This window comes from Oryzias latipes, chromosome 19 (assembly GCF_053564925.1).
Source record: "Oryzias latipes strain Hd-rR chromosome 19, Olatipes_Hd-rR_3.1".
Lineage (NCBI taxonomy): Eukaryota > Metazoa > Chordata > Actinopteri > Beloniformes > Adrianichthyidae > Oryzias > Oryzias latipes.
The window spans coordinates 14,949,831-14,975,636 of record NC_136255.1 but is presented as its reverse complement, the minus strand read 5'-3'; the positions used below and the strand labels follow the sequence as shown (position 1 = coordinate 14,975,636).

Sequence of the window (25,806 nt, the reverse complement as noted above, 5' to 3'; positions counted from 1 at the left end):
ATTTTGATCTGAGACACAAATTTGCTTCTCTCGTTTGCCCCTAAAGGCTCTGAAGGTCACAATGGCTTGTAATGTCATTTAGCCAATCACGAATTAAGACTTTGTACACAGTGTTCTTAGAAACTTTTTAAGGGGGTCACATGTGATTGACTTCATAACAGGAGCCTGCCGACCGGTAGTAATGTCAACTCGACCTGCATTTGACACACAGCCGGACTTTGGACATGCCTGGTGTAAAAGGATACGTCCCTTTTGAAGGTAAAATACTTGCTATTATTTACGGCTGTTATTAGCTCCTCTAACTGAAACCATGTCCATAAGTGATTCATTATCTTGTCAATTTGTGTGACACAGACAACGTAAAGGAAAACAGCTTTTTCCCCTTCGTCCTCTTTGTTTCTCTGACACACGGAGGTGTTAACGTATTCGCTGTGTTTGCACTAAATCTGTGCAACAAAGAATCTGGCAGCCAGTTGCTGATTCAAGCTCCAGCTGTTTGTATTTTTGGCTGCTGGTGTTGATTTATCACCAGCAGTCAACCCGATCTCAGCCAACAGATTAATTAATAAACACTGAGTGGTGAGGTGACACTGACAAAACACTGGATAATTATGTTATTAGGGCCTTTACATCTGGCCTTGCTGTCTTAATCTGTAGTCTGAAGCTCTGCACATCTGAGGAATTATTAGTCAAATTATCGGATAATTTTGTTTGTTTGGCCATCAGTTGCCCATCTGGATACATAGTTTGTGTGTTTGTGTGTCAGGTGTTTTTGAGCTCACCTGCGGGTTTCAGCACCGGCATAGTTTAACTAACGCCTCCCTGATAGAACAGCAGGATTAGTTTAGTATAGGGTATTGGGTTACAAACCAATCAGGTAGTGGGATTAGGTGCACAGGTACAGTTTCTTGAGTACCCGTCATCCTCGGCTTAGGAGTGACCACACCACATTAAGCACAGTTCGTCGCGGCATCCGCTGAGACATTTTTCTCCTTTATTTGGTCACAGAGACAAGAAACTCAAACAATCTCGATGAATCTTTGCAGGATGGGTAAAAGAAACTCTCCGAGAGGCCAAGGTGATCCTTTGTCCCGGGCTAGGATCACGTTAGCATAGGGAACATTGTCCACGTCCTTATTCAGTTCACCCCCCCTGCCTCGTTTTGTGGGTACCATTGTCCACCAGATTCTCCTGGAGACCTGCACGAGCACAAAAGCACAACAAAGACTCAGGAAGTGATTAGTGGCTTAATGAGGAGGAGGCTTTAGGGAGGGAGTTAGAGGGATGTATGGCCTTTTCCAAGAGGCTGGTAAGGAGGTTAAAGTTTCATGGCTTAAGAGGTTAGTTTTAAGTTGTGGAGGTCAGCAGCGAGGTTAATTAGGAGTCTGGCCTTTGTTTACTAGGAAAATAAGGAGGAGTGATGGGGATTTACTTTGTCTTCATGGTGTGTTCCTTCAACCAAAGTGTCATCCACCCTTCTTTCAGCCAGCTCTGCGTCCCCTCCTCCTCCTGGTTCCATCACTAAATGGAGACGTGAATGAATTAACTCAGTTGAAACCATCACCATCCCTCCACCGCAACCTACCTCTGAGTGTTGCTCCTCAACTATGATTGGTATGTCCTTCCTGCTTGGATTAAAAGAATACCCTTTTCAAATTAAAGGAGCTCTGGACATGACTGCTGTGTGTGTTTGCCATTGTTGTGCTATTAAAACCCCTAAAGAGAAATGCTACATTGGTCTGGTGGAGAAGTTGAAAAAAGAAACACAAAACTCACATTAAATTAGCTGAAAAATATATATGTTCAGTTTGAAATTAAAGATTGAGTTTTATTTTGGAAATGTTTCGATCCAATAAGATCATATTTTAACATCACCTTAGACTGGTTAGTTTAAATTAATGAATAAAATGCTTTTGTGATGTTTTATATGATTGGAATTTAGTTAATTCTTTGACTCAATGCAGAAAAAAAGATTGATTTAAACTTTCTGCTTTTTAATCCCAGTTTATAGAATAATTTGTTCATAAAACAGAATGACTTCAGATAAAATCAAGTTTATTCCAATCTGTGTGTCCATTTTTACCAATTAATTTCAGGAGCTTGCAAATGAGACATTAAACTCCTCTTAAAACATTGGCTGTTGAACTGATTTTTAAGTATAAAAGTAAAAATAAAAAAACTGTGATCAACAACAAAAAAATCAATAAAACTGACACTGGAATTAAAAAAAAATGCTTTTGCAGATTTTGAAAGTTTTTGTACTCTTGTGATGGACTTGCAACATGCTCAGGTTACCCAATGGGAGCTGGAATAGGCTCCAGCAACCCTGTGACACCGAAAGGGATTAAGTGGGTTTGAAAAATGGATGGATTGATGTGTTTTATCACCAAAATGTGTATTTTTGCTCCAAATACATGGTAGTTTATTCAATCCAGTGACATTTTTCTAGAGTTTAGAATGCCTCACCTTAATCCTTGTTAAAACTTTTTGGAAAAGCAATAAAACCTCCTCTATAATAAATGATCAACCAAGAACAGTTCTTTTTTTTTGACAGAATTCAGCTAGAAGAAGGAGACGCTGGGGCTGCACAGTGGTGGAGTGGTTCTCACCTCTCAGTGAAAAGGCCCTGGTTCAAATCCCGGTTAGGTCCTTTCTTTGTGGAGTTTGCATGTTCTCCTCGTGCACGTGTGGATTTTATCTGGGCAATCCGGTTTTTCTCCCAGAGTCCAAAGACAGGCTTGATAGGTTCATTGGTATCTCTAATTTCCCCCTTGGTGTGCATGTGAGTGTGTGTTGAGTGTGTGGCCCTGCAACGGACTAGAGAACTGTTCAGGGTGTACCCTGCCTTCGCCCAACCTTAGCTTGGTTGGCTCTGGCATCAGAAAATGGATGAATGGTTATATAAAATGAATGGATGGATAATCTGCACGGATATTTTTCTGAGAATATAAAAGTACAGAAAAAAAGAAGACAAAACATTATATAGTTGGCAAAAATTTGATTTAAAGCACCCAAGAGCTGGTGTGAAACTTTATATTATGTATAAATAATAAAGAAGTCATTATGACTACTTTTAGATATAACTGGAAAAAAATCTGTAAAATAATTGTTGAATGTTAGCAAATATTTATTTAGAATATATGAAACAACAACAAAAATTATTTGTTATTATGGCATTATTGATAGTAATTAATGAACAAGTGTTTGTGTCACTGTACTTAATCATTTTCTTCTTTCTTCCTTTATTTATTTTTCATGTTAAAGCTCATTTGATCGGATTCAGTCTGAGCTATAAAGTGGCACACGGTTCCTCACCCAGCATGCAGGGACATCTGTCCTTTGGGGTAATTGGCATTAACTCCTTAATGCGGAACGACCCCATTTTTGACGCCCAGCATATCATATTTGAAAGCATGTTCACGAAATGGGACAAAAAGTGGTTTTCTTTGAACAATGTTTTCTTCATTTCGTAAGTGCACTTCAATCCAAAGCGTGAACTCCAGCCACACACTTCCAGAAACTCCCCCGTCTTCATAATCCCTCCATGTGTGACACAAACCTCCATTATAATGACATTACGGATGATGTGCCCCCAAAAAAAGGAAGGCGTGTCCTCCAAGTGCTTGAGCAGATGTGTGCCTCACACACACAGGAGTGTTGACGTGCTCCACAGCATATGGTCCAGTGCAGCCAAATGTTAATGTTGATTGAATATGCTGCTCCATTACACTAATGTTAGCCGGCTGCACAGCCTCCTTACTAATCCAGTGAGTTTATTAGGAAATAGAAAATTGATCAGAAAGTGATTAGAGTGGGACACCACTTAGGGAAACATACGCTTTCAGGCCTGGATGAGATTTCTGATCACACCGATCAGCGTTACTGCTGTTAATGTTACAAGCAGCTTACTGTCAGGACTAGAAATGCTATGAGATTCAGGCGAGAGCAGGTCTGGAAATAAAGTTGAAATAGTTGTGATACTTTTTTATAAATCATTTTCTCTTCTGTGCAGAATGACCCTAGTGTATAACTTAGTTATTAATGAGATTGGTAACTTTAGGTATGGGTGAATGGATCTGTGTTTTTCAACCTTTTTTGAGCCATGCTACACTTTTTCCTTGACAAAAAACCTGCCGCACATGTACCAGCAACTGAAAATTTAACAAAAAGATATGGAGTTATTTCAGTCTCAATAATCAGAAATGCACACAACCGGTTTTACAAATACACACGCTCCGATTCACAAATGTCATTTTATGCAAACGTGAAAAATAAATTCGGAAATACACACCCTGTGTTTCACAAACACACAGATTATGTTTCACAAATGCACACTAAATGTTTTACAAATGCACAATAAGTGTTTCTCACAAATGTGCACACTGTTTTTCACATAAACATTTTAGGAATTCACAATAAATGTATCAGAAATGCACAGTAAGTGCTTCACAAACGTGACTTTTAGGTACACATGTGATGTGAACTCACAGATCATTCGAACTGCAGACTGTGCATTCAAAATCCCGTTCTCTTTTGTGAATCTCTCCGTGTGTGTGAGAGATTTTTCTACGGTGAATATTGAGACTCATCTGACGGAGCGGGTCAACTAATGTCACCATTGGCTAGTGAATCTGTCAATCAAACTCATCGGCAAAGCAGGCGGGTTCGCTTTTAGCCAATCGAATGGCCCCTTACACTCTTCACTCTCAACTGACGAGGGAGGGAGCTGTTCAGCACAGCAGTTGGGAGGACGCGGGCGGCAAACATGGCGGAGAGGTCTTCAGAACGGGAACAGTCTCAGCCCGTAAGTAATGCACTTATTTTATCATTCCCTCGTTGTACATCTTGTAATGTTATTGAATACTAAGTTGAAGCGGTCTCCTTAGCCAAGTGACATGTGTGAATGCTTTATGAACACTGCAGCCGAGTCGTTTGCAGAGTACCCCCACCGCAAATTAGCTTAGCTTAGCCTGTGCGGTCATATTTTTTATGAAAGCGGGGGAGGACTTATGATGGTTTTGTCAAGTTTTATACTTGGCATACCAGCTCTTCACACAACACGAGTAACTACAACCAACCAGGGGCCTCGAAACTAGCCGGCTTTCGACTCAAATTGTGTCTGCCTGCCCTGTGTGAGTGTGAGGGAAGTTTAAGCTAGCGCGTCGGTTCAAGCTAGATATACAGCCAATGTAGGTTCTTAACACGATTCATAAGGAGCCAAGGGGAAAACATGCCGGATTTACAGCAGCACAGAAAGTTTAATAAAAAGTATTGATTTAGAGACGGGGATTTGTTTAAACACTGATGCTATGCTAACTAGCTAGTAAGTTAGCTGTCCCGTGTGCTGCCTTTATGTAAACGCGATCCGGGTTAAAGTTAGACAGTCTTTTCACAACCCAGACTTTAAGACGGGGTGGATATGTGCAACAAAGTTAATTCATATGACATTCATGAAAACGGCATTTTTTAAACATAACATACATGAATCCACTGAGAATGAAAGAAGCCTCATTAACGTTTCTAACGTTAGAACCCGTATTCATTGTGATGACCAGCCCTATGAGATTGTGTCAGAGTGACAGCCACTAAATTCCCCGTATCTTTACTTCCAATGACAAAATGACAAGAATCCCAAACATTGTGTTTTTAGGCTGTTTTGTAGTCAATAAGTAGTCACAGAAAGGGCGGATGGGAGAAATCTGCTGTCAACAGTGATTTGAGTAGAAGTTACTGTAAGTATTACACACAGGCTTCCTGTGATCAGTGTCTTGTCTCTGATATTTTTTTAAAGCTGTTCTTTACTACAAGCTCAAGTTATCATAGCAAGAGTGTTTTAAAAAATTCCCCTTTCTAATATTTGAAAATTATGTAATTTAATCTCAGACAGCTAAATGATCCATCCATGTTTGTTGTGTTTTTATTTATTCTCTAGGAATTGCTGAAGCGTGACATCCTAAATACCTTTCTATTCTATTCTATTTCATATTTTATCATCCTATTGTATTACTGTTTTACCTGTCAATTGGGAATTTAGCATTTTTGCCCCTGTAAATATCTGTCAGTTGAAAGTATTTGTACTTGTATTCCATAGATCTTGTACCTGAGAAGATAGCAGAGAACAACTGTGCAGACACCCACTTGGCCTTCTTCAGTGACGCTGTGAACGTTTATGGCTTACCTCTGAGGTATTCATGTTTTTCATAAAGAAATCTTTTATTCACATATCAGGCAGTATAAGTACTTGGTTTTTTGTACAAAAATAAAATAACTTTTTTTAGACTCCTCTGAAAACAAAGCCAACTCTAAAACTTTCCCCTCGTGAATAACATTTTACCCCCCCTTAACAGTCTCTCTCACCTCATTTTTTTCCCCAGTGATACATGTAACCCACTCCTGCAATTTATCTAACCTAGAAATTCTACTTATTGGCATCATACATAAGAACATTACATTTTAAGTTGATGTGTACCGTATTGGCGATGCATTTGTAATTATGTGTTTGAGACTTGATTTTCATGTTATTGTCAGGGTGAGAGGAGATCACGGAGGAGAAAACGTGGGCATAGCCGAGTTAATGCTCACAGTACGTACAACTGACACAAACGGCTTCATTGTGGGAAAAGTGTACACACAATCAACGGTGAGTTGAACCTAGTTTTAGATGCTTTAATATATACATAAAAGTGAATGATGTATTAAAAATAAATCTGACAATATAATATTTCTTTTTGCTTTTTTCCAAATACAGGATTGAGCTCCTCTGGTGTGATGTCTTCATGACTGTTACTGGTTTATATTACAACATCCTGCACTCTCCTGAGGACCAAGACTTGCTCAATATCAGTAACATCACGTATTCTGCTGCCATTACATCTTCCTACCACGCATTCAGGCCAGTTTGGATGTCTTTAGTGACGCGTGGGACAGCCAATCAGGACGGAGCAAAGCATGACACCAAATCAGCTGTGGCATTTGGGCTTGACCCAGAACCCTGTTTCTGATCCCCGGGTAAGTGCTTTATTTCAGTGTTTTTCAACCTTTGTTCTCTTGTTCCACGGTCTGACACCGGACTCTGTGGAAAGTTACACCGCTAAAGACAAGCTTTAGCTGGTATTTTTGTTATAACTGAGCGACTTTATCAGCAGAATTAAAAACAAGGAAGTGAAAACTTTAACCACTTCTCATTGGTCAGACTGATGACATGTGATTAAGCCTTCAAGAATGATTGGTGGAGACAGTTAAAGGGGCGGGACTTTTCCTTACAAGGTTATAGCTGCAGCTAAATCACGGTACTGTCAACCTTATCAAAATGTATTTTATAGAATTAAATAAACACAAAGAAAAAGTCATTTTAAGATCTTTTATATTCCTAACTACTCAGTGTTTTATCAGTGCCTGTTTGGATTAACAAAGAGCTGATTTCCTGGAGATGGAAAATGATTTCAGATCAGTGAAGTAGGGCAATTCCCCACGGCACACTTGACCATCTCCCGCGGCACACACACTGGTTGAAAAACCCTGCTTTATTTAATCTCACTGTACTGGACAACTGATTTGTGTGCAGTTCGACTAAAGTGGAAAGTATCAAGAACAGTATGATGAAATCACAATGACTACAAGGAATTTTCATCAAAAATGAATGAAAAGTATTATTGTTGTGTGGTGCAAACTATTTCCCTAAATTGTTTGGTTTTTTAAATCAAGTAGGAAGAATAGCACATCTGCAAGTTCAAAATGCATCACAATGTTTGGCATTATGAGCCATCAGCTGTACTAATCTCACTACTTTAAGAGTCACTTATTTGCAAATTATAAACAGTTATGGAGATATGAGGTCTGCCTGCTAGAAACAATATAAGTCATTATTAGTGGGTCTCTGTTCCTACATAATCTAAAACATTAAAAAAAACAGTGCTGTTCATAAACAGTATCTTTTTTTTTTTTTTTTTTGTCAGGGTATGCTGGTTCCAGAGATTGAATGGGAGGAGAGTGGATCCATGGCTGAACCTCATCCTGGGATCAATGTCCTGGAATGGGACAGTCACCTTTTGGGTCCACAAATGTTGGAACTGCAAGACGACATCAATCCATTGTTTAATTCAGACCGTGTGGGAGTGGACCTACATCTTTACTGTCCCGTTTGTTTAGAACTTAATTTAGGCGACATAATTACATACAGAAGAAGAGAGACTGAGGGGAGTAAGACAGAGTTCAAATCAATACTGCTGTATTGTTCAAGGGACTTCATTGTATGTAAGGAAGTTATGAAAATTAGTTCCACTTTAAATAAAATTCAAATCAGTAGAGATCCCACATTTGCTTAAATTTTGATGTTTTAATCTGTCCATGTTTTCACTGAATTTTACTCTGCAATAAAGGGTGAATGTTTGCACTTTGTTGTTCTATGACCATCTTTTGTTGTGTAGTATTTAACCAGCTATAAAACCCAGAGAGATGAGGATCTTTTTTGCAAGGGTGACCTGGCCAAGAGGTGTATATGTATATGGTTACAATATAAAATCAATGACATTTGAGTTATTAAAAAAATAAAATTAAGGTCCATCAAAGTGACTTTGGGCTGAGCAGGGGAGGTGTATATTGGGCGTCTGTGATTGACAGTGAGATGAACTTGAGGTAATGTAGTCCCACTGCGTGGTACGGAGCAAAGTGATGCCAGTTTCTCCACAAAACCTGTGGAAGTTGCAGGTTTTTCTCCTCCACCTTCATATGATCAAGACCGAAGGGGACCGTGTCTGAGTGTTGAAATGACGCTAGCATGAAAGCTAAGAGAATAACGTACAAACAATCCCGAGTGAAACATTCATTTTAAATCTCATGACCAGTACAGAGTTCGATGGATTCTATGTCAACTGCATTCAACCACTGTTGCCTTGCTCCCAGGTCCACTGAAAAGTTGCACAAGCCAGTAATTTTTGACAACCGAAGGCAAATAAACCGACAAGCCATGCTAAGGCTAACACGCTAACGACCGACTGGTACAGAATCAAATATGGGCGGAGCTTTTGCCACCTGCAGAAAGCGTAGAGAAAGTGTAAGGGGCCATTCGATTGGCTAAAAGCGAACCCGCCTGCTTTGCCGATGAGTTTGATTGACAGATTCACTAGCCAATGGTGATATTAGTTGACCCGCTCCGTCAGATGAGTCTCAATATTCACCGTAGAAAAATCTCTCACACACACGGGGAGATTCACAAACGAGAACGGGATTTTGAATGCACAGTCTGCAATTCGAATGATCTGTGAGTTCACATCACATGTGTAACTAAAAATCACGTTTGTGAAGCACTTACTGTGTATTTCTGATACATTTATTGTGAATTTCTAAAATGTTTTTGTGAAAAACAGTGTGCACATTTGTGAGAAACACTTATTGTGCATTTGTAAAACATTTAGTGTGCATTTGTGAAACACAATCTGTGTGTTTGTGAAACACAGGGTGTGTATTTCCGAATTTATTTTTCACGTTTGCATAAAATGACATTTGTGAATCGGAGCGTGTGTATTTGTAAAACCGGTTGTGTGCATTTCTGATTATTGAGACTGAAATAACTCCATAAAAAGAGAATCTCTGTGTTCTGTGTTGATCTACAGTCTCTTCACGATCTCACAATGGAGTTTTTGTAATATTTGAGGCACAAAAAATTTAATTTCAGCTGTTTTTCCTAAAAGTTGCAATTATTTTTTAATGAAAATTTTCAACTTAATTAGTTGGATGTTTTCCCAGGTAGTTGTTTTCCCCTCCAGTTTATTAAAACGCGATTTCATGCACACCTCACAAAAAACAAATAAAATAACACTCTTTCTAGACAGTAATTTAGTTTTTAAACAGGCCGAATGTATTATTTTTGTGCAAGAGAAATTTCAAAAAAATATATAATCATTGCATGTTTGATACATTTTTGACAAAAAAGATTCGTGGGTGATTAAATTGTTTCAATTTCGTTAAATGTGTCTGTTGGACACTTTACCTTAATCTTGTTTCTTTTATTTTGTTATTACTTATATTTAAACTTAATTTCAAGTTTTTCAAAAGTGAATAAATAAAGTCTGAAATTGAATTTGTCCTTCAGTCCAGACATAATAAAGGAACAAACACCTCAGACTGAGAATCTATTTATAAAAAATGGTTCTAATGGTTCAGAGTTTTATTTTACATCATACTATTCATTTGAAGTCATATTTGTGTCTAACTTGAGTTTTTGCTGACTCATTGAGTTATGAAGAATGAGGACAGACATTGAACATGTTTGGAAAAGTGAGATTGATACAGTTTTCAAGTCAAAATAACATTTTTTATACACCACATATCTCTAACATTTCTATCCCCTCTTACATTTTTTTCTGTGTAAAACAAAATCTTAAGAATGTTCGAAGGAATTTGGATCTATAATTTCATAATACATTAATTTCTATTGCATATATAAAACAATAGAAAATTAAATTTCGGGGCAAACAGGAGCAGAAAACCCACTAGTGTAAATCTTCTATGCGAACCAAAATCAAAACTGTATTTTATACACTAATTTGTTGATTTCTGTTTTTTAAAAGTAGTAAAGTCAGGTTATTGATCCAAAAAAGGTCATTTGAATTTAAAAATCGTGTAAAAATACATAAATGTGATAAGTTAAAGAGTGGACTGTGCTGGAGAAGCTGCTCAGAAAGTTCCCGTTCAGCTTTTCCATGAGGAGTGAGGGAAGTCCTCAGCTTGATTGACAGCGTTGCCATAGCAACCCCGCATCAGCTCGGGGTCGTCCAATGGGGAGTCAAGCCCGGACTCCCTCCCTGACTCCTGTGTGAAACTAAAGAGTCGGGTTTTAGCAGATTTCTCTTAGTGTTTACACAAACTCTCTCCGTCCGCCGCCTGCCTTCCCACACGCGCTCAGATGGTTTTCAGAGCTCCGCTTGACTTTATCTCCGCGTCTCGCCTCCTCCTGCCTCATTTCGCAGATGCCCCCCCTGTACTGTCCCGGTCCCGGTCGCCGGAGCACCCTCCCGCCGGGTTCCTGTCCTTCGCCCTGCCAGGACTGTGCTTCTCCGCCACGCAGATCGCCAGCGTGTGTGAGACTCTGGAGGAGACCGGGGACATCGAGCGGCTGGCCCGCTTCCTCTGGTCTCTCCCGGTAAACACAGATGGTCGCGACTCCATCTCCGAGCATGAGTCGGTGCAGCGGGCTCGCGCCGTGGTGGCCTTCCACACGGGATGCTATCGCGAGCTTTACCGCATCCTAGAGACGCACCGCTTCACGCGCGCCTCACACAGCAAACTGCAGGCCATGTGGCTGGAAGCTCACTACCGGGAGGCGGAGAAGCTCCGGGGGAGGCCGCTGGGTCCGGTGGACAAGTACCGGGTACGGAAGAAGTTCCCCTTACCCAGAACCATATGGGACGGTGAGCAGAAGACGCACTGCTTTAAGGAGCGCACTCGAGGGCTTTTGAGAGAGTGGTACCTGCAGGATCCATACCCCAACCCGGGAAAGAAGCGGGAGCTGGCCCACGCCACAGGGCTGACCCCGACTCAAGTAGGGAACTGGTTTAAGAACCGGAGACAGCGGGACCGCGCAGCAGCAGCTAAGAACAGGTCAGCTTGTTTATCTTCTTCGCGGATTTCAAACTATAGAGTTGCACATCTTTTAATTTTTTGCGTAAACTCTTGCACAGAAGCTTAGACTTCACATGTTTCCATATTTGGAAACCATCAAAAATGTCCTGGACCACATCTTAATCTTCTTTATTGCTCACTCACTTTCTTTTCCACGAAGCTGTTCCCCACAATCTGCCTAGATTGCGCGTAAAAGGCCAACTCATGCGTAAAAGCGCACATCCATTCAGCTTGTAGGGTTTTGTGTTTTCTCAGTGGGTGTGAGCAGTTCCATCTTACTTTCCCTTTTACACTTCCTTCAGGGTCAGTGTGCGGGTCAGTCAATCTGCAGGGTGCAAATAGCTTTTTACGCAAGGAAAGGGTTCTGATACTATTTATTCAAAACATTAATTAGAATGTCATGTTTCTAAAAAAAAAACATCATGTTTGTCTTTTTCTTTTGGGTCATTTTTAACACATTTCCTCTTCATGTTCAGGTTGCAGCACCACCGCATCTGTCCAGACAGTGCGTGCACTCTGAGTGGGGGAGACAGCAGCGAGCGGGCAGATGGAGACACGTTCCTCTCAGTAACGGACAGTGACTCTGACTTGGATGTCTAAAGATTTTCTTTCTGAAAAATTTTTAACAATGAGGAGATAAGGACACTAAGTTGGGGAAACAAGACCAAGACCAAGTTGTGTGGTTTAAAAAAAGACAAATCCAGGGATAAATTAGATGCATCCCATTTCTTATTGTTATTTCGCATTTTAGAGAAATGTCCGAATGAAAAACAGTGAATGTTATTTCAGGTTTTCAAACAGTCTTTTCCATTTCTTTAACTAGATTGTCTTTATTGGATCAAAATTACTGATTTTAACTATCAGTTTGATGTTAAACTCCTCTGGATCTATCCCATATCATGCTGGATTTCTGTAAGACTTGACAGACTGAAAACTCCAAAAAATAAGACCTCATTATCTTCATGCCATTTTTATTGAACATTTTCCCCATTAGATCCCCCTGGAGTATTGTTGGGTGTGTATTGCTGTAGACAATCAATACCAGCAAATTCTACCTCCTTTTGTACCTGATTAAAGCTTAGTTGCTTCTGTTTTCATTTTGCTTTCACCACAGTTTCCTTCAAGGCTCACTGTGAAGTTTGTGTCAAAGCTGTGTGTTTCTAAGCTGGAGATAAATAAATACTTCAGTATTTTATATGAATAAACATATTTATGTAAGGCTCTTCTTTTATCTTCATCCTTTTTTAGAGGGTACACGTTTTTGTCAGTGTTAAGTTGTTTATATAGGTCACTTGTAGCAATAAATTTATTATTAGTCAAATCTTTTTTTAATTGTTTGGAGATATGGTTTAAACAAATTCTCACATATTAAAGAAATACAAAAAACATTCTTAACAATTAAAGAACTGTTAAAAAATTATTTTTAATTATATAAACCACAAACAAAATAAAAAACTAGATAATCTCTTGCTCAATGTTAATTTTACTGCTTTTTCATACAGATAAAAGCTTGAGTTGCAATAGTTCTTCAACAGGATGTGGAGTTCATCGATTATTAAACTATCCAATTAATTCTGATATTATTTAATACCTATCTTAAAATAAAATGTATTTAAAAAAAAGAGAGAGTTAGTCCTATGTTCTCATGAATCAAGCCTTAGATTGACCCTCGACAAAGCTCAAATTGCTATGAAGGCGCACAGCAGCACCCTCTGGTGGTAAGAGAAATGCTAACACCTTCATGCCACCAAATAGTTTTTTTCATGGTAGATGTTACAGTTTTTCTCAGTCACTTTAGTACAATTCTCAGATCAGAATTGAAGTTTGCAAATACGTGTGTGCATTTCTCAAAACAATTTGTACAAACAGCAAAACACTATGGATTTCTTGCAAAAGCCTGTCACTTGCTCAAAATCTTAAGTTCATCTCTCAAAACTAAGTCTTTATGTCATTGAACGTGTCAGTGCCATCAGAATTTCAAGTCCTTGTGTCATTGCCTACGAACAAGAAAGTCAAATTACTTAGTCATGTTGTCAGTATAACTGTGTACTTTAGAGGGAGGTTCTGATGTAAACTATGGCTAAAGTTTTGATGACAATTATTGTAAAATGTAAGTTACAGCTTTTTTGTTTGATTGCAAGAGACTGGACAATATTCACATTTACACTTTTTTTTTCATATTGTAATTTGTTGACAGACCATGTCATACCGACATAGAAAAAACCCACTACAAACAGTAACACAAAGGGAAAAAAAGATAGGACAATATTCTGTACAACAGTACAGGCAGTGCAGTTGGAATTGCTGTGGTCTTCCTACACCTCTTGTCGTTCCTGTATGTTAGGCCACAAATTCTCATCTACATCACTGCAAATATCCTCTTTTTCAATGCAGCGAAATATGTTTGTCACATTATGACAACTTGGTCAACCATTTTGCAGTTAATGACTTATACGATGAACTAATGACTAGGTGTTTTGAGGAGTAAGACTATTGCACAGTGAACTATATAGTACATTTTGATCAACATGACATAAACAATTGATAATGTAGCAAAGAGCAGAGAATTGTACATAATCATTTGCATGGATGTACCAAAGCAATTGCAACTTGTTCAAAGAAGTGAGAAACTGCTTATATGATGTGCACAAGTGACATCATGATGTGAAGATTGAACCAATAGTTTTGGGAATTTCATTCTGATCTGAGAATTGTACTAAAGCGACTGAGAAAAACTAAAATATAAACATCAAATGTTGACCACTTACATTTATCTATGACTACAGTTTTCCGTTTTCAATTGACAGTGGTTTCTGGTAATTAAAAAGCTTTCTTTAAACAATTTACAAACCACATATATGTTTTTAATCGAATTAGCAAAAATTGTGTTTTAAAATTCTTAAATCGGCCCGCAATCAGAACTTTTATCTTGACTACGGTGGTTTATTATTTTTGCTCCGAGGAGTACCTGAACGCACCATCCACGACATCAGCGTCTCAAACTGACGGCATCTGTATGTACTGTACCCTTCAAGCCAGCAGGTGGCGCCGCTGATCAGGTCTGTTCACTAATCTCTACTGTCCAATAAGCAAATAAGCAAATAGACAAATAGCCGCTTGCTTTCTAACTGGTTATAACAAACCGAAGGGAAAAATGGAGATTTGAGATTTTACACAAGAATCTAGAGCCCACTATATGGAAAATCCGCTGGCTATAAGTATTTTGATTAAAATGAACAGACATGAACCTATTGTGGTTGACTTTAGGTATTTTCACACAGTGACTCTGGTTGTTCATTTAAAAACTGATCAGATAACATTTTTAACCTGATAGATAGATAGATAGATAGATAGATAGATAGATAGATAGATAGATAGATAGATAGATAGATAGATGGATGGATGGATAGATAGATAGATAGATAGATAGATGGATGGATGGATAGATAGATAGATAGATAGATAGATAGATAGATAGATAGATAGATAGATAGATAGATAGATAGATAGATAGATAGATAGATAGATAGATAGATAGATAGATAGATAGATAGATAGATAGATAGATAGATAGATAGATAGATAGATAGATAGATAGATAGATAGATTTCTGAAGCTTCTGTCTGTGTTCAAGCATGAGGGCTGATTGATTGCCTTTCTGGCCTCGTTACGCACGCGCGCTTCATCCCCGCGGGTGAATTCCGTCCTCCCTCCACGTCTCGTGAAAGCACGCACACTCCTCTCCCTCTCATCCGGCTGGAGTGACGCGTTTTGCGCATTTCCTGCAGGTCCCGCTCACTGACGGATTCAGGAGAGGGAGAGAGGGACGGGAAACGAGTGGAGAGAAAAAAAAACGGGAGCGGGGCGCTGTGATGTGTTTGAGGCGCTCGTGAGCCTCCCCCAAACGACTCTACCGGGAAGCTGAGAAGGGTGGCGTTGCTGTAGTGGGGACAGCACTGAGAATCGCGGAGGCGTGAGGCTGGAGTGGGGGAGATTACATATGAGAGGAGCGGACGAAGCGCCGGACACCGAGCGCCGTTCCCGGATGGCTAGGCGCGGCTGCTCGCCCTGACCTGGCAGAGACTCGGCGCAGCGCCGCGGGGGGAGCCGCTAATCCTCCCACCTTTGTGCTGACAGCGGGAGCAGTCACTCCGCAGGTGACCTTTTCTGCGCTGCGTTTTTGGGAGACCCATTAGCTCCACTGTTAGCGCCAGTTTCTGTTTCTGTGGTGATGTTCTGATGGCTGCATTATGAGGAGCCAGCGGCATTATGGGATGTAGCAGAACTGTGCAGTGACCCCGCTCATTGGAAGGAAACGGTCTGTGCAGCAGCAGGAACAGCCAGACAAGCTTAAACACACACACACACCCTCATCCTTTTATACACGCGCGCGCTCGCGCGTGCGCAGCAGCCTACGGCCATGCCTGTGTTCAGTGGCCTGTTGAAGGTGCGAGTGTGTGAGGCTGTGGACCTGAAGCCCACCCCGTGGGCCCTGCGTCACGCTGTGGGGAAGAGCGGCTCCTTCCTCCTGGATCCATACCTGGCCCTGAACCTGGACCAGACCCGGCTGGGCCAGACTGCAACCAGAACAAAGACCAACAGCCCGGCATGGCACCAGGAGTTCTGCACGGAGGTGCGCGAGGGCAGGAGTCTGGAGCTGTCGGTGTTCCACGATGCGCCCATCGGCTACGATGACTTCGTGGCCAACTGCACCATCCAGCTGGAAGACCTGCTGCAGAACGGAACCAGGCACTATGAGGACTGGGTGAGTGTGTGGAACCATGTGGAGGGATTTACCCAGGCCCGGATTTAGCAGGGGCAGGTAGAACAACAGGGGGTGGCAGGGTGTCATTGTCTCCTTTGACGTGTCTTATGTGGATTTACTGGGCTTGGTACAGGCACAAGCAGGACACTGGCTTTTACCCTGTTCAGGTTGCATTCTTTTTTTTATTTCTATCTATTTGTCCAACCCTTTTGTCTTTTCATTTTTGCATATATTTTAGTTTTTTTATTGATTTTTTCCTGGTCATTTTTATCTCTGTAGTTCATTTGGGATTGTTGAGGACCAACACATTTGGAGGGAACAGTCCCATGCCTGTGTCCGGTCTTGGTGACAGCTATGTAGGAGGGGGGAGACAGCAGAGAATCCACAGTTAGCCCTGGCTCATCATTTGCATAGTAAAATTTGAACTGAGCTGTGTACTCACCACATGTGTTTTCTATTCCAACATGTTGGATTTCCTCTCACACAGATAAAGAAATCAAATATTTATATTTTCTCCTCCACACATAAAATTGGCTCTTTATTTATTTGTTTATGTATTTATTTGAATGAGTGTATAGTGTCATATTTGTTTGCATTAATAACCAAACACATTAAAAACAAATATCGGCTCACATTTACAGTCATCCTCAGGGGATTCCCATACAGAGCCTTTGGCCTTTACCTGAAGCTTTGGGGTTGTTTTTTTATCCTCGCAAATTTGAATTTGTAATCTTGTCATCATTGTTTTCTTCATTTTTAAGGACAACATCAGAATATTAACCAAGGTTTTTCTGTAAGAACTGGTTTGAAAATTCGGTTTCAGATGAAGTCTTGTTGGGTTCCTATTAGGGCATGTAATGATTCATTTTAAAAACGATTCAATTCGCATCCTAATTTGTGATGTCAATAGGATTTATAGTTGGTATTAGTTCTTTTTGATCTGATTCACTGACCTAAAATCAATCCAGGACATATTTAGTCAAAACCTCAACCAGTGTGACTCAGAGATAAATACCTGGTACTGAACAGTGCAGGTGAAGTTTTCCAGATTCCTTTTATTTCTTGCAAGATAATCAAGTGGAAAATAAATGTGTACAAACAAACAAGTAAACAAGATTTAATGGCAAATCCATTCACATTTTAGTTCCCTAAAGTTCAGCCCACTCTATTTTTCATCATAAAAAACAATCTAAAGGGATCATTATTAGAACATTCTAGCCCACCGATTAAGTCAAGTATTTGTATCACCCCTAGTTGCTGTGTATTTTATTTACTCATAGACTCCTGATGTCAAGGTCATCCTGCAAAGCAGTGGTCCTCAATCCCCCCCCTGGGCGTCGAACCGGCACTGGTCCGTTGGGACAGTTGTTACTGGGCCGCAGAGAAAAAACAAACATCATTACCGTTTTATTCCCGTTTGATTCTGAAGGAAGTTTTATTCTAGAAAACTGGCAGATTTCCCCCACTATATTCGACGCATACTTGACGCATGTGTAGTCGCTCGGTCACGTGTCAAAAATCCATCCGCTGCTTTCTTGAAGTGGCTGCTCCAATCGCTAAATTGAAATCCAATAATTAAGTCAGCAAAGTTAGTAAAAAACAAGTGAGGCCAGTGAGGAAACAGAAGTAGACCTTTTGACTTCAAAATAAAAGAAAGCTGCATTTAACAGATAAAAACCAGGAGTCTGGACTCCAAATATGGATTTTTGCAACAGTTTTCCCCTCACACCATAATAACAATGCATAATAATGTCTGTCTAATGTTATGAGGATGCTGCTAATACATTTTTTCCTAAAGTTTATTATTAAATTTAGAAAAAAATAGTTTTAGTGATCGTTTTATTTGTATTTATCTATTGAACCTTAAAAGTCGGATGAGGCTGAAGTTGGCATCTTATTTTTTTAGCTTCCACTTTCATAGTTATGGGTTATAAGGGAAAATCTAAATCACATTTAAACTGGCTATGCCTCTGTCTGCGCCTGGCTGCCCGCCTGCCCGGTTGTCCTGGAAGGGGAAGGCACCTACAGTGGCTGGCTTGGGGGCCGGTCGCCCGGGGGTAGCCCTCTGTGTGTGAGAGGGCATGGGTGAGGACAGGCCTGGGGGCAACCTCGCCGGGGCCCGCTGGGGCTCTGCCTCACCTCTGCATGGTGGGGAGGGCACCGGGGGCAGATACGGGAGGAGGGGTTAAGGAAGGTGTGGGGTAAGGGGGGGGTTGTAGAGGTGTGTGGGGGGATAGGGGTGGGACTGATCTTTGGGCCACCTGGGTTGGGCGCCTGGGCCTCCTCTGGCCTGTGGTGGTCACAAGACTCCGGCTGGGTGGCTCCTGTGGCCTGTGGGTCCTGGCTCCATCTTTTGCCCGCGTCTCTGTGTCAAGCGCCCGGTGGCTCCAATGGCTGGCGTCCGGTACAGCCGAGCGCCTGTCCTGTGGCCTGTAGGCCCTGACGCCGGGGTCACCTGTGCTCCGCAGTGCTGGAGGGGCCCCCATAGCGGTACCTCATTTGCAACCTGGCCGGGTGGGTGACCGGTCTGGTTCGCTCGGGCTGAAGGGGTCTTTTCGCCAGGGGTCTCCTGCCCCCTCTCTCCTAGTCTTTCCGGTCAGGCTGGGGAGGATCTGGTTCCCCCTAATGATCACATGGTACACTTCGGCAGCGTGCTTGCATCCACCCCCACGTGCACGTGCACGTGCACGTGCACATTGTCACACTGCTCCCTATTTCCTTTATCCCTCACTCCTAACCCACAGTGTATTGATGGACAGATATCTTCCGCTTATCTTAGTGTCAGAATTTCACTCTTGGATGTAATATTTGTCTTTCCAGCAGATCTAGTATAATTGTTATGAAGCTTAAAATCATAACCTACTGAAATTAGCAGCTTGGCACTGGTATCACCTTTCAAACGCAACACAAAAGGCCTTCAGCTCTTCTTATCTGTTTGCTCAGTTGTTGGACAGGACTAGTTAAAAAAAAAATCAGACTCTAACTTTAACCTTAAAAAGGTTGGGGACCCCTGCTGCAAAGCCCAGCATCAGATCTATATCTAGGGATCACCATAAAAGTGTGCTGTTTACTGGATTCCAGTTGTTTTTCACCCGCTCAATCGCAGACAAGGAGCTGTCAGGACTTGTGTTGCAGCGGAGCTGGGTATCCCCCTCAGTGGCCTTTGGTTGTCTTTACATTCCTCATCACTCCTTTTCGGGTGAGTCCTCATGCAGAAACGTCATTTTTGGACGTTGTTTGAAAAGTTTCTCCTCTTGGGGGACGCCACCAGAGTCCTACATGCAGATCTGTGTCCGGATAAAGGGCCGCTTGTTCTGCATCTGTAGTTTTAGCCTCTTGCTTTAACATGTGATTTTGTCTCACTCTTTACGCTTGTTTCACGTTGACTCTCCTTAAATAAAAAGGCCAAAAATACTCATTTCAGGAACTATTTTCTACCATCGTATTAGAAAAAAAAACACATTTAAGCCTTATTCAGACTCATATAGATAACTTTTCAGAGCATATAAAAAAAATCACTTTTAAACTTATTTTTTTTTCCACAAGCACACACACAAAATTGGGGAAAATTCCAAGTGGCAGCCATTAAAAACTGTTAAATTGGTTTAATTGCGACAGCAGTTGTGCTTATTGCAGCGTTTTTCTGTCAGATGGTGTTTTTTAATATGATATGACTCCTGGATGATGATGGGGTTTTTGCCATAGACTCGGCTATCAGCTGGATTAACATGTGATCATGATGTAATGTTAGAAAAAAGGAGACAGCAAAATGACTTTAGTGTTTAATTAATCTCAGCTCCTGTGGATAATCTCAGTGTTTTACTGGTGACGTAAAGGAGCGTATGATTTCACAGGCAGAGGCGGAAAGGTAAGACTTTCAGTGATGTAATGTTATGCAACCGTGCTATATTTCAGCATATGGAAACGACAGACACGCAGGCGTCAGCTCAGCTGTTCGGAGGGGTGAGGTCGGGGATTATGGATCAGCCCTGTGGATTGATCACATGCTATCGATCAGCCAGCCGTCGATGCATCTGCCTCGGAGCGACGCAGTCTCCTACTGGCCCCTCCGCCGCCTTCCTCCCTGCATTACTCACCACTCGTGCTTCCCGTGTCTCTTCCCCTCCCCAACTGTAAATTCCTCACTCGTCTTATAAACACCTCACCCTCCCCCTCCCAATCTAAGCGTTTAACTGTCATCTTCCCTTTGCCGCCACTCGTGTGTGACTTGAAACCCTCTTCTATCCACAATGGTGTCATCTTTTGCTTTTCTCTATGTCTTCTTCTCCATGAAGGGTTGTCCTCTGGTGCTCCTCCACCTGTGCGACTCATGAGGCCGTCCTCTGTCAGAACTTTCAGTGAACCAACAAACAGCTCTTTGCTTTGTAAAGTCATGTAAATGTGCTGGGACCAGGAAGTGTCATATCACTTCCATCATGTGGATCACAGCCCCATTTGCACAGTGTGTAGTGCTGCTTTTGAACGCCCCCTCCCCTTGTTTTAGTGCGTCCTGCCCCAACGCAGAACAACGTCATGTTTCACACCTTTGAGAAGGCAGCGTTTGCCACAGTGGGGCATCTGTCAGATTTCCTGATTGTGCTTCCTTGTGTTCAGTACTCTGACATGTCTTTGGTTTGTCTAAACTTCTATCAGGGATCAGTAGAGTTTCTGCTGTGTGAGATCACCTGTGTCAGGAACTGGTGGTGGAGGACCCAAAACGCAGGAGACCCGGCTTGGTGACAGGAAATAAAACACTTAATAAACAAACTGAAACATGACAAAACTATGGGGAGAAACAAAAAGGTAACAAAGTAGAAAAGAGCAGATGACCTGACACTGATGAACTGATGAACAGGCACTTATATGCACTGAGGGTAATTAACCAAGTGAACACCCGCTGTGGATGAAAAACCTGGATCTGGTGTGACAGACAGGGCAACTCAGAACATGACCAAAACAACATAAAAACCAAACTAAGCAACAGAATCCTCACAAGCTGCTTTTCTTTGTTTGCTTAAGTTAACATAATTAGGTGCCACTCCTTGTGTTCAGGTAGTATTTGTCCAAGACCCTTTACAAGCTTTCAAAAATGCATCCTAATTATTACTATAGAAAAAGTATAAAGCTACAGATTCACCAAGCATTTGGTGTTCACACTGGATGAGCAGCGAGGGGATTCTTCTTTTCTTTTTCCAATGTTTACTAGCGCATGTCCACCCCCTACAGTTGGAAGAGGCTTGGTCTGAAATGTCAAAGCGGTACAAATCTCGTAAATCATGCTTTCTCTATCCTGATATATGAAAGACTTGGTGTCGTATATTTTAATTTAATAATTTCTTTTCCATGATCAATTTCCAAATGGTTTGCACTTCCGTGATTTGAAAGGGACGCCATGCGTAAGTCAGTCCCAAATCTGAGTCCCTGATTGGTTTAACTTTCAACATGTGTTAAATGGGCACACGTTTTGTATATAGAGCCCGAATCGGTCTAAAAAACGTGTGAGAGTTTTGAACTGCGGAGTTCAAAACGCGCATTTGTGCATGTTTACGTAGACTTACGTAGCCATTTGAACGCACATAGCTGAGGACGGTATGAGCATAACTTTAGCTGGACCAACAGCGTTTGACGTCACGCATTGGATTCTGGAGGACAAACGTGAACCCTGAAGTGGGATGGCCATGGAGTTTCCAGGTCCTCTGTTCCAAAAACTTGAGCAGGACCAGAGGTGTGCTCATGTTGGTTCTACCATCTTGCTGAAATGTGTGACCTGACAAATGTGAGCTACAGTGGTTTCTCGTTTAGAGTTACGTTGTAAAATTAACCTTCAAAAAGCTAAATCCGTAAAGTAGACGTCATCACTTTTTTACAATGTATTATAGATTGTTTAAAAGGCTGTAAAACGTCTTTACTCATTTTTCTCAGACAGAGATTCACCTTTTCACAATTAAACTCTTTCAAAGTGCTTCCGTAGAAAAAGAAGTTCAGTATAATCGAATGAAACCAATGATCTTCAATTGTGATAGAAGATTCAAGTACATTTGTCAAACTTTATGCAGTCTGTACAGGAGAAACGGTACGGAGGAGATTGATTGACAATGGCATCCAGCCAATCAGGATGCAAAACAAATTTGCCATCAAAAATAAAATGCAAAATATCCATACAACTGCCAGGCGACACCCTGTTATCACGAGGGACTGCTGAATTCTAAAATCAAATTGGCTTCTCCCCTGCCACCACAGTTGTCATGAAAGAAAAATCTAGCAGTAAACATAAAAAAAAGTTTGTAACGAGACTTTTATGTATAGATATGAATCTTTTAACACCACTAAGAAATTGGACGCTTCTGAAACCATCCTCTAGTGGTCATTTGAGGAACTGCACAATTTAGTGTTTCAGATTCAAGTGTAGAAGTTGGGGGCTTGTTAACACCATTAGGGCTTTGGGATATCTAAAACTTTAATGTTCCTGATCATTTATTTTAGATTAGTGTACAAAAAAACTACCTAAATGACTCCTACTGTGAGTAAAAGCTGCATTTGTATGACGAGGGCAACAAACATTGGGCATTTCGTCACCTACTTTGTAAATAGGAAGCAGAATAGAGATAGATGAAGACTCAGTAAAGGATTCACTTGGCCTGCAGTAAATGTAGAGCACAGCTATGTCCTTAGCATTTATCTGCTCTCCTTGCTCTGTGCCTGCAGGTAAGATACGACATGGTTTCAATATATAGGTTAAAAAAAAGGGTGCTTAAGGAACTACTGAAAGTTGGGTGACAAGCATTAAAGTGGCGAAGGCGCAACTAAATGAGCCACTCTATGGGCATGAATGGGTCTGACGTGACCTCGCATTTAAAGGACGTGGGGTCCAGTGCTTTTGGAAACGGAATAGATGACACGGATCTGACCAAATGGTTGACGTCCTGCTGTTCTGGATGAACGCTGTTGCTTGTGTACCTCGGCTCCCGTCTTAACACTTCCTCCGCCCTTCTGCTGCTTCTCACATCTTGTCTTGTCATTTCTCTCCAGCTCTCTTGTCGCACCACTTCCTGTTCTCTTTTGTCTCCCACCACCTCTCCAACTCCCGTAGACCCGAGTGCCGGCTCCCGCTCCACGCAGCTGGTGAAATATTAACCAGCCTTTGATGCTTATTAATTGTCCCACTCGATAATTGAGATGCTTGACGGAGCTCGTCCCCATGGTGACGAGCAGCAGGCTGTCCCCTTGGTGACAGCCTCTCCCCCACAGACACACCAGAGAGAAGGATGGGTACATGAGCATCAAGAGGAGATGGAAGACCAGAGGAAATAAAACAGAACTAGGTAGCTTTAGTTTAGGCACTTAAATCTGACAAATTTAAAAGTAAAATTCCCTCGTCCAATAAATCTCAGTTGAAATACCTCTTTAAATCCCCTAATTTATTCAAATATCCCATCATAGGGCTGTATTTTAGATCAAAACATATTTTTTTTTAGACTTGCTGTTCATGTCTTCTCTACACATTGACAACAAACCATGTGTTCCTTATTTAGTCATGTGGAAACTGAGTGCTGCTGCCTCCAGATGAGCCTCATGCTGCTCCATCAAAGCTGGAACATTCCTCCAGCTTCAAGAGACCATTCCGATTAATTTTAATAAGGTCTTTTTTTTAATATGTATATTAAGGCATGCTTGATGTTCAAGTTCACTATTTGAATACTTCAAATATTGTTTTTTTTTTTTTATTTGTGTTACGCCTATTCTACTTGGTTAAAAAAAACATTTTTTTAGACAACCAGTTGTATAAACTGATTAAAAGTGGAATTTATTTAAACAGCATTTGATATTTTACCATTAAAACGAACTAAAATCTAGAATCTACTGGAGCCTTCTAAATCACTGTTTACTGCCTGACACTTTTTTTCTTTTGTATTTTTTATCAATAAAGGATCAATAAAAGTGAATTCTTTGAAACTTTATGCTAAAGTTTTTGCTCCCTATGTCCACAGTTTAGCAAATACATCATTATTTGAAACTTTATAAAAAAAATGGAAGAAGGTGAATAATGAATAATGAAAGAAAATCCATTCCAAAATAAAGCTACAAAAAGTACATTTATGTTAAGGTTTTTAAATTAATTTTTCACTTGATTTCTTAATGCTGAAACTCTCCCTCATTTTTTAAATAGAATATTTTTCGTTTTTTATTTTTAGTCTAAAGACTCACTCCGATCATATTTTGATCTGGACTGTTAATTAGGATTATATGGTCATTTTCTAGGACATACTTTCTGCCGAGTGGCAGTAGTTCATTAGAAATTCACCTCTCAGTGATTGGCGGGACCATTGACGTAAAGGCAACTCCGCCCCCTTTCCCCTACCTGTTGCTGAGAGCTTGGACCATTGACTGTACATAAATATGGATGAAGTGTGTGTGACCCCACCCATGGAAAATGCCTTACTTCTGGCTCCAGCTAAATGAAGCCAAATCAGTCGCCATTTTTCCACAATCAGGGCTCCGCCATTTGGAGCCAGACAACAGTGAGTGGTCTGAGTCAGTCTTAGTCACGTTTCTAAGGCAACTACTGTCACCAATCATGAGTAAGCGTGCTCGAGGTTCACACTTCGTCCACTGAAAGTGGACTCGTGAGAATCTGTCAATCAAACGTTCAAGGTGGAGGCTTTTGAGAATACTGGTGGGGCCTTACTGAGGCATCTGATTGGTCAGTTTCCAATTTGAATAACGTGCGATAAAGAAAAAATATTGTAAACAAAAAAATAGAATTAGAAGAACATCTTAAAAAAAAGGTATATGAGCAAGAATGGTTCTTCTGACCAATTGAATGACTAAGTAATAACTGTTTATTTCTCAATATGGCTTCTTGGAGCCAGCGGGCACTTCCTGTTTGGAATGCGAGGGGGTAGGGGTCAAGCTGTCCAGTGATATACTGTCTATGGCCCTGAGCAAGGAGCTTGTGGAACTGCCCAGTGTATTTTATACATTACAAATCTGTTTTTTTATCAAACAGCATTTTCGGATCTGCTCCTGATTCACAACAATTTGACTAAAGAAATACTTAGAAATGTATTTTTTGGCTTGAATTTCTTTATGTATATATGTCCCCCATCATGAGAAAAATGCCACAAATACACATAAAAAACTCCCAAAACAAAATATTCATCAGAACAGATCTTTAACAAGATATTCAGAATCTATAACCAACAGTTGACATCCTAAGCAGTTTTCTCATTTTTTTCCCCCTCCACTTATGCATCCTGTTACATAACATCAAAAGTCAATCTGTGTAATGTACACGCAGATTAATTGAAATTGCAGCTTAAATGCTACTAATTTAATTGGAATGTACCAGGTGCAGAAAGGAAGGAGGGGGGTCCGACTTTGCTTTTTATTGGAGGCTGTTGTTATTGCTTTCGTTCTCAGGA

General features: G+C 40.9%; 3 protein-coding genes and 1 long non-coding RNA gene across 4 annotated transcripts in view; 3 read left to right on the top strand and 1 right to left on the bottom strand.

Annotated features, from left to right (window-relative positions):
* Positions 1-972: 972 nt before the first annotated feature.
* On the bottom strand, positions 973-15,415 carry LOC105356569 (uncharacterized). The gene is made up of 3 exons (XR_910681.3): positions 15,295-15,415; positions 1,433-1,521; positions 973-1,199 (listed from the first exon to the last, which is right to left on the bottom strand). It is a non-coding gene; the product is annotated as an uncharacterized LOC105356569 (long non-coding RNA).
* Positions 4,567-8,392, top strand: LOC144987828 (uncharacterized). Its single transcript, XM_078937293.1, has 5 exons — positions 4,567-4,804; positions 6,092-6,185; positions 6,529-6,640; positions 6,749-7,008; positions 7,956-8,392. Exons 1-4 carry the CDS (start codon positions 4,684-4,686, stop codon positions 6,752-6,754), a joined length of 333 nt encoding a protein of 110 aa, XP_078793419.1. The 5' UTR covers positions 4,567-4,683; the 3' UTR covers positions 6,755-7,008; positions 7,956-8,392.
* On the top strand, positions 10,873-12,823 carry six3b (SIX homeobox 3b). Its single transcript, NM_001104760.1, is given in 2 exon segments — positions 10,873-11,598; positions 12,096-12,823. Coding segments are annotated over 2 exon segments (819 nt in total). The 5' UTR covers positions 10,873-10,903; the 3' UTR covers positions 12,220-12,823.
* Positions 15,359-25,806, top strand: part of prkcea (protein kinase C, epsilon a) — a 43,239-nt gene continuing 32,791 nt past the window's right edge. Inside the window, exon 1 of the mRNA XM_004080456.4 lies at positions 15,359-16,384. Coding sequence (XP_004080504.1) covers positions 16,040-16,384 — 345 coding nt within the window. The 5' untranslated portion in view covers positions 15,359-16,039. The remainder of the gene's footprint in view (positions 16,385-25,806) is intronic.